Source organism: Varroa destructor, unplaced genomic scaffold (assembly GCF_002443255.2).
Source record: "Varroa destructor unplaced genomic scaffold, Vdes_3.0 BEIS01000003.1, whole genome shotgun sequence".
Lineage (NCBI taxonomy): Eukaryota > Metazoa > Arthropoda > Arachnida > Mesostigmata > Varroidae > Varroa > Varroa destructor.
Window position 1 is genome coordinate 26,438,962 of NW_019211456.1, and position 9,522 is coordinate 26,448,483.

The window sequence follows — 9,522 nt, forward strand, 5'->3', positions numbered from 1 at the left end:
TGAAGCGGATATGAATTAGAAAGAGTCCACTGATATTACGCTGAAAGCCGACAGGGAGTGCGCTATGACCTAGGTCGATATAAACAGGGCAAGAGAAAAACCAAAGTTGTCACCTTATCTGTCAGACTAAAGCGGATGCGCACTCCAAATAGATTGGTCTAGGATAAAATATAATTTCATGTGTATTATGATATTTCCGGCCCCTCGCCAGTACATTCTTGCCACTTGCTGCTATTACTTATTGGAGGTGAGCCTGAACAAGCCAAGGTTCGAAGGCCGGTATAAAAGCCTGCTGAGCTCAAAACGCGCTACCACATCTCGTCTCTAGCCGAGAATACAAGGTAAATATTTCCGCTCTAAGTTGAAAGCGTTTATTTTTTTTAATTTTTTAGAAAATATTTTTAGAAATTTTTTTAGAAATTTTTTTTTAGCCAGAGTAGAAGACCTAATCCTCATATCTCCTGTCGAAATTAGCCTATTTATTCCGGAGACATTTTGCAGGTAAAATGCTTAGACTCTATTAGAACTAAATGCAGTATAATTTTTGTTCAGGTATTAGTTGAAGCCTTATTTTGTGTTACGCAGGTAACTAAATTTGCGTGCGTCTAGAATGGATAAATCAGCCACTTTTCGTAGTATTAGATAGAATAATTCAGATTAGACATTGTCCGACCGGAAGCTAATAGGAATGTTTGATGCCGTGAAATTTTAATGGGCGACAAAACTTTAGACGATGCCCATATCTTAATGTTTGTACCGTGCGGAAACTAACTTCATGAAGTTGCGGTGTTAGACAAGAACAATTTCGTGCACAACGATCGAACAATGCAAATGCACTACCCGATTTTACGTATCGTGGATTTACTCATGTTACGGTGGCTGGCTTATGGATCGCTCATCGGCAATAGTTACAAACTCATTATATGAGTTGATAAAGCCTACAACTACCCACAGAAATAACCGCAATTTTCGTTACACAAAAAAGTAGTTGGACGATTCCTTCTATTAATATCCCATAGACAAGATGGGAAATCTAATCATATCGGCTTTATGCGTCATATACAGATCAGATATCAGAGGATCGACTTAGTTCCGATGATTAATATATTTGATTCTTTTCGATCCGATTGCAGATAGGTTTCACGATGCGTTTCTTAGTCGTCTTTTGCGGCCTGATGACTGCGGCCTGTGCCCAGCTGAGCTCAACGACTTTAGGCTCGGCCAAAAAGGGCTGCGACTTCGGCGTACCGATTAATGGCCAGATTGGATGGGTTAAGGTGCCTTGCGATAAAACCAATGAGGAGGCCAAGAAGATCGGCCTTGGTGCAGGGGCTGAGTTTCTTGGATCATCTCGCCTGGTATGCATCAGCATAGCGACTTAGCTTGAAACAAATTCAGACGGAGACAAAATGATAACATAAGTCATGTAAAAGGTAGCTTCGGATGTGTTGTTTACGCGTTTTCCTAATATTTTTCTATTTTCTGTCATGAATTAATTTGTCGAAACGTTAGTCGGGCTTTGTGGGAGGTGAGCAATACGCCATTCACGGGAAGGTCAATGGGAAATGCTGCAGCCAGCGTGTCGAAAAGAGTGCTCAGGCACAGCCCTGGAAGGTATATTTTATTTGTGTAATTACGATGTTCGCGCTCAAAATAATTTAATTAGAATAAGTCGATAATAATAATAATAATTACTGCATGGGACCAGAGGTCGGAAAACCTTTAAAAAAGATGATTTACGGTAGTTTTAGGTAATTGTATGCTCTATAGAACCAACTCGTGTGGACTTGAGATCAAACCACTCGGTGTGACGACGTCGTATGCTTAGAGGGCCTTTCTAGAATTGTCAAGTAGAAAATGGAAGTGCTCAGTCACGAATCCTAAATGTGTTGTCTTGTCATCTTCAGACGTCCGACCTTTGCTGCCACGATACGTGTCCAGCATGGATGAAGTGTTAAACTCACTAAGTTGGTGTCGTCTGAAGTTCGTCAACCCGTCGGATCTAATTCGATTCAACGAGCAGAATTTGAACAGATTAAACCTTTTTTTTGGTAGATTTTGATTCTAATAAATATGTACTAATCACTTATATGGAACTTTTTCATCAGGCCTGTAAATGTGTCTTTTTGAACAGCAGAGCGAGATAATTAAACTTTTAAACAAATTTATCAGCAACAATCTGCTCCAAAAGTATTTCGTACAAGTAGTAATAGGTTAAAACAGGCAAGAAAATGTTTAGTTAGTTTAGAGATCTTGAAGCGAGTCTGTACTGCCATGAGTCGCTTACTAGATATGAGGGAAAACTAGTCGACGCCACACTAGACCATGGTTAGATCCCATATTTGCTAAGTTCCCGAAGACTATTTATAAATAAATTTCGTTAATGATTACATGGATATGAAGACTCAAGACGGAAGCAAATGGTCAAAGAGTCTAAGCGAGTCCGCGAATTGGTCCCCTTGGCTTCACGTTGCCAATAACAAGTGCATGCTATATATGGCGAAGACCTTACAGCCAGTTGTGAAGAATCTATACTGATTCGTCTGAAGAATGCGCGTCTGACCAAGGGGTATGGTTATAACTGACCCAACTGGTTATCTGAGTATAGGTCAGGCATTATCTCTAATTGCGGCGTTGTGCCGTTTCATATTGACAGAAGTTTAGAGATCCAATACCGTAATATCGAAACAGTAGGTGATCAATTTTGTACGGGTAACTGCAGAGCTTAACGTCGTTTACATCAGTTCTACCAATTTTTATTACTTAAACCAATGGTCACTCGGCTTCAATCCACTTGTCACCCGGCATATCTTTCCAGAACCGACCTTCAGAATCCATTTTGCAATAAGCACAATGGAAGCTAGTTTAGCCTTGTTTCAGGGACCTAGCAGAATAGAGGGCTCATTACGAGCAGTAGAGAAGCACCGGATACGAAAAAAGGACAACTATATTTATCGCTCCTAATGGTCAAAATTAACTGAGGGACCAAAAAACATTGCTACACTCAGGTCCGAACCTAAAAGGGCTTCGGTCTTCTTCCAGACAGAAGAAGGCAAAACGGTTACCACTGCACCGCAGCACGAAGGGACATTCGTTCCTCACCTTGTTGATAGGCTTATTCGCTGTTTTTGTTGGTGAATTTCAGACTGAAAGACAGACGGATTTAGTATTGATAAGTCAAAAAATTGTACATTCACAGCAAAAACACGTTTCAGCTATTAAAGTTATTATTCAATCTGGCATCGAACGACACTATTAATTGTAACCTTATATGCTTTCGCTTCGTCTAATTCTTGTCACGTATATAAATTTACGCTTGGTGAAGGCTTCAGAACTAGAGAAAATATGGTAACATTTAAGAGATGTTGATGTTGATCATTTTGTTGCTTGTTGAAGTCTGCTCTAGTCCTGTATCTATCTAGCGCATGTGATGGTTTACTTTTTTGTCGAACAACATCAACCGGCTTTCTATGACCCATCACTAAGCTAGAGTACGTTATCAGGATATGCGTAGCGTTATCCTAATAATTTTCATTATTTGAGGGGGAACTTTCATTACGAAATGGTCTTTGTCGCGAAAAGTAAATTGCTTCTGATACGATGCGTTCGTTCTCTACTAAGCTATTTAGGTTAATGAGAACGAATTTTTAATATTCTCTCAAACTACGACCAGTATCTATAATCATACTGGCGGTATCTAGTTAATTGCTAACGAATAGATTCTTTAAACGTTTTGCCTATAATACGATGGTGAATACCAACCCCCGATGAATCACTGAGGTAAACTAGAGGGGAAAAATATCGTCGCTGGGTAAATTATCATCAAAGATGTTGTGCTTGTTGCCCTCTTGCGGATGTATTTTTCTCTATAAGCCGAAGAAAAATTTAATAAACTGTCCACAAATCGCTCGAAATGGGATCTTAGCGGAACACAATCATTATGCGTATAAACTACTACCATCTACCGTGGAAAAAAAGAAAAAGCTAGTCCAGGAATGCCCTTTTGATCGGGAGCAACAAAAAAAAATAACGAAGTGAATTTTTTTTGTAAATCTTTTTTATTACCAACTTTATACATTCATAATTATACTTAAATACTACGTTTGTAAGGTGAGCTCCGTTGTCTTTCTTCTTGATCGTTATCCTCTTTCGCCAGTATCAGCTGCTTTTTCCATATACTTAGCTGAGATAGCGGCACGAATAGTTTTTTGAAGTTTCTCTACCAGCCGTGAATTGTAATAGGTGTTTCCACAAAAAGATGTCAAGCAAAATTATGTCACATGATCTGGGGGGTCGTTCGATATCACGCCGCCTGGAGATAAGCCACTTTCCGAAGTGATCTTATAACAATGCGGTTACGTTATCAATGACGTAGGAGGGGGGAGGAGGGGGGGGGTAAAACGATTTGCTAGAAATCATATATCGTACAAACCCCTTGCAACGGTTTGGAGCACAAGAAAGTTTGAGATTGTTTCTTGGTAGCGAACCTTCGGACCACATGCCACACTGTACCGCAGGGATTCTTAGTACACTTATACAGGCAGAAATTTTCCTTACTTGCGCAGCGCTTACGTAAAGTTAGACAAATTTAAGGACAATATCAGTGTTTCCATTTCCATACGAAAAAGTGGCCAAACACCGGACGAAGTGAATACCTGTCATAAAGAAAGCCCAACGAGCCCACCTTACTGAACTTTCATATTTAAGACCAGGTATAATCTGCAGTTCAGGCCCGACTATGGAAAACTTCTTTTCCTGTGAGTGTCTGTTATTGTATATCATTATTTTTCGCTGTGGACGTGCCAAAAGAAGTCCTCTGCTCCAATATTATCCCAGCTCAAAAAACATCCTTTTTAAAATATACCTAGTAGATTTTACCTTTTTCAGTAGCATTAAACAAGTCATCTCAAGCGAGTCAATATAACTTCGCACACAATAATTGAGCTTTCAAACTATCCAACCTTTACGAGCTTTTGTCTGTTAGCTCTGAAACTACTGCAGAGCGTCCTCGAGAGGCTGCCGCCGTTCGCCGTCAAGCGAACCATAACAGGAATAAAAGTTTTACCTTTTGATACCTATGCTAATAGCTCTTGCATCTAAAATCGTTTAGTTAGAATATCGTTTACCAGTTGCTTTATTCTAACTGAAAACGGAACGCAAAACAGTATTTTAACGGGATCCGAGGATAGCTTTAGGTAATTGCGCCCTTTAAAGAGCCAGAGGACCATGGGGATTCGTTTTGATAATGCCTGCTTAGCAGAGTTCTGTTAAATAATAAGCGAAACATGCACATTATGCTAGAGATGGCATGGTTTGAGGAAAAACACGTCCTATTACGACCTTCAAACAGCTGACCTTTCCTCCTCCTCCTCCAAAACCGGTTTAGAATACGGCCAAGTAAACGAAATTTTATTTGAATTAAGTATTACTTAAACTATGATTTCTTAGCACTACTTATTATTATTAGTAGAATTATTAAGAGTACTAGTAGCTTTTAAATTGCCTTCCTTATTGACTCAATTTATATTCCATTAATTTCTATGTTTTTAGTCCAGCATCGCCGATAGACATTTTAATGGACGGCTGGCTCCCAGCACGAAACGAAATGTGTCTATACCCGGAATCGAACCTAGATAACAGCGGCAACTACGTTACACAATAAGCTTTGATTTTTTGGTGGATACACAATTTGATGGACCTGAATCGCGATAGAGAGTGAAAAGGTCACACTTTATTTGTTTAACGTCCGTTTAAGTAGTCCCCTAACCTGCTTTCTTAGATGCCCTTCCATCATCAAAGGTTTGCCAGTGATCTAGTCCTAAAGCTAGAGAACTGATCTTATTCGACATTTTATAATTACCTAATTCATAGGAAGTACTAAGAGAGTTAAGTACTTCTATGCTGAAATTGACGCAGAGGTTCTTATGCAGCTACATACATTTTTGGACCATGTCTGTCCTGTGACTTTCACAAAAACGTGGGTCAAAAATGATATTTTGACATTCCACGGTCACATTGAAAGTATACATGTTTCACTGGCCCTAGCGCTCTTTGAAAATTGCTACGAATGTTGACACACCTTGTAAATTATTTTTTTAAATAGCAACATAATGGTGCTACACGTATAATTAAAAATAAAAATCTATTTAGTTTATTAAGCCAGCCCATTTTATTTAATAATAGCGGTGATATTATTTACCGGATTCCATGTTTTGCAAACAAAACCTGTTGGTTGGTCGAGCTGGCGAAATGACCTGAGTCAAAGTCCGAGAAGATGCGAAAAAAAAAAAAAAGATAGGCCAAGGAACGCAAACCTTTTGTCATTAAAGGAAGACCGAATCCTTTTGCAGTCGCGTGCCAAAAACTTTCCAAGCTCGAGAATGGTGTGATTTGTAAGCAATGTAGATGAGGACGTTAGAAAATTTTGAAGAATAGCTACAACTGTTTCCAAGCAAAAGAAGCCATTGAATGCAGGCTGTTTCCGGAAAACATCTACAGGATTGCAAAATCGGCACCCTGCAACGCGCCCGCAAAGACTACACTTCCCACACATACTATGAATCAGCCCTCTTTTGTTCGTACGGACGCTGTGGAACCCTCTATGAGAATTACTACGCAGTTGAATGTCTATATTTAACTCTGTAAGTGTCTGGCGTGACAGAGAGAAAACTGCATCTGAATCTTCAACCAGATCCGCCTATGTTTGGGGTTACTCTAAAAATGTCTATACATTTACTAGTTTATATACGTTACATATGCTGGATAATAAATACTTTAAATAGATGAATTTATTATAAAATTGACACCTTCCGCTAACTTCCGCACCAATGTAAGTAACCTAGTTTGTTAAGTCAGCCCTGATGGTTTGAGATTCGGGCCAATCGAAATATAAGTGCTATTTGCCATTGCAGTCACGGGGAGACACGTCGCAGCTCAATGCTCATATACGCACTCTGTGAGTGCTAAGCCCAGGCGACGTCTACCGATCCCCTTTGTTTTAACTTGGTTCGTCTCAACATCGTAACTTCGGCGTAAGATGCAGATAAGCAAACGCTTTGGCACTTCTGGAGCCCCAGAAAACGTAATTAACTAATTTGTTATGATCAATGCAGCAACCATATGCAGTTGATTACGGCACGTCAATTGGCAAGCTTATCTCTGGGCGTTCTATTGAAACGGTGACAGCTCAGTAGGCTCGGTCGTAAATAACTGCGACCAGTTCTTCCGTAGCTAGTCGAGGATTTCGTCTCTTTTTGCCTGTATCGAGAATATCAGAAAAGACCCTTTATAGCTTGATGACATTTTTCAAAGGGAAACCTGGGTCTTGAACTCGGTACTATGTTTGTGGTGACAAAATCTGCCTATGAAAGAAGCACAACAATGAAGAGAGACCGCTAAGTGCTTAAATAGCAATGAGCAACCTTAACAAAATGAGCGTGACCTTTACAGGCCATAAGCTTCCATAAGGTGTGCTGCTAAAGTTGCAGAAGTTTACTTACGAAAAAAGTCGCCGACTTTAATGGATCAAGTTCCACAAAGATGTAGGGCTTCAATAACAGCTTGTGCTGTTCATTCATTCATCCAGACCTGAGCATCAGCCAGAGCGAATTCTAATATGGTGGCCCCTAAACTGGATGTGGTATATCTGGAAGAATATTGCGGTATGATACCCTGGCTAGATTATCATGGCCGAGTCATTATAAATGGTGTACACCGATATCCAGAGTAGATAACGTTGAATGCGTCAGTTGATTTTAAGAAATACGTATTCAGCTGTTATAGGTGAATCTGTCAGACCTTCATCAAGGATTGATAGAGCCATTAGGCAAGAAGGCCTTGAACGAAAGGACAGTACATGAATGGTGGAAAGGTCTCAAGAACAAAGGATGTAGTGTTGAAGGACAGCAAGGAGGTGACCAGATGTCGGAACCCAAAAGGAGAGAACGTATTGCTGCATTCAAGAAGGCTTTATATATATGTCGAGTTCGGAGCTTAAGGGCTCCGTTAGCCGAAACTGGCATTTAACATATAACGTATTACAGGTGTACAATTCAAGTGCTGAAAACGCAAAAACTGAGTGAAACAGGTCCTTCGTTCATTATGGTTGTTTACCAAACTCCAGGCCAGCTAGAAATGTATGGAGTGTATTCCACATGCAATTTGCGGAATCTCATTCGGTCGCCATAGAGATGACGGGGTTCAATCTCTGCCACCGACTGGAGAGGCACCAGACAAGAGAACAGCGTGCTTTAAAGACAAATCGAGTTCGATGACAATGTCGAGTAGGTTCGTACAGAAGGTAATGGTAATGCTGGCAATGAACGTTAGGGGCATCTGCTACTACGAGATACCCGCCGAAAATGAAACAATGTATGGAGTCTGTTTTCTCGAGTTCTTCGAGAGGCTTATGGACCTTTGGGACGGCAATCGAAAGCATGTAGTTTAAATACTCGATCACAGCCAGATCTCATCGCCATGCCTTAATATTAGAGGAATATTTAACATCGGTTTTAACCAGCTTACTTTCGCGATCTACATCTGTGTGGTTACAAGACTTTCCATGCCCTAAAAAGGGAGACTGTTAAGCAAGCATGTCCCACTATTGATTTACTTCGAGGAGCCGCAGCTAAAAAAATTACATATGGGAACGCGAATGTTAGCTATACGGGTGACCAAAAAAGAGTATTCCTAATGATGATTTTAAAAAAATCATCATTCTGACCCAACTAGTTCAAAATTTGAAATTTCAAAGCCCGCTGGATTTGCTTACAACAGCCTTATGAAAGACGGACTAGGGTAATTAGCAGTGTTGTTTCAAGTGTTTGATCAAGACGATACTTTAATAATGGATTTTGACAACAGCTAGGTGCCGTGATCGTTCAAGACGTTCATTCCGTATTTGAACAGCGTTTAGGTTCGGTGCAGAAGTTGACTTAAAGCTGTGTCTGCGATAGATCACTAATGTTCAACCATGTTTTTGTGGTCATGAAGAGGCACAGTATTTTTTCAATGTCAAGGAATGAAAGGAACATGTAGTGACTGAGGTTCGAAAACGGGTCCAAAAATACTTCTCTTAGTGCTAAAAGCCAGTCGTCGCAAGCGATACACAATAGCATTACCGAGCATAAAATGCAAGCGTTGAATTGTTTAGGTGTTTGGCGAAGAAGCCTGCAATCAGAGCGGAATCCCGCAAAATTTAATTTAATGCAACCTTTAAGTTGGGGTTTATGATTTTTTTAGGAAAATTACTATCCCTAACTGCCGTCTGTCTGGATGTGTAGATGATGTCTTTGCTATATATACAATTAAGATCTGGTCTACATGTCAAATAAGCCAAAAAATCTAAAAAATAAGCAGGTAGCTAAGCCTACAACAGGGTACAACATACAACGATTGTTTTATAATCGTACATTTTTTTTGGAAAAGTGCTTGGTGTATTTCATAATGGGATCAAGCGTTTTTATTGTATAGTGGGCGATAGCATAAATATTTGTAATTTAAATTAAAAAGCTTCTTCTATAT

The 9,522-nt window shown here is 39.8% G+C and overlaps 1 protein-coding gene across 1 annotated transcript; it reads left to right on the plus strand.

The window, feature by feature from the left end:
* Nucleotides 1-193: 193 nt before the first annotated feature.
* On the plus strand, nucleotides 194-2,089 carry LOC111247770 (uncharacterized). The gene is made up of 4 exons (XM_022799095.2): nucleotides 194-341; nucleotides 1,134-1,358; nucleotides 1,513-1,614; nucleotides 1,908-2,089. Exons 2-4 carry the CDS (start codon nucleotides 1,146-1,148, stop codon nucleotides 1,956-1,958), a joined length of 366 nt encoding a protein of 121 aa, XP_022654830.1. The 5' UTR covers nucleotides 194-341; nucleotides 1,134-1,145; the 3' UTR covers nucleotides 1,959-2,089.
* The last annotated feature ends 7,433 nt before the right edge of the window (nucleotides 2,090-9,522 follow it).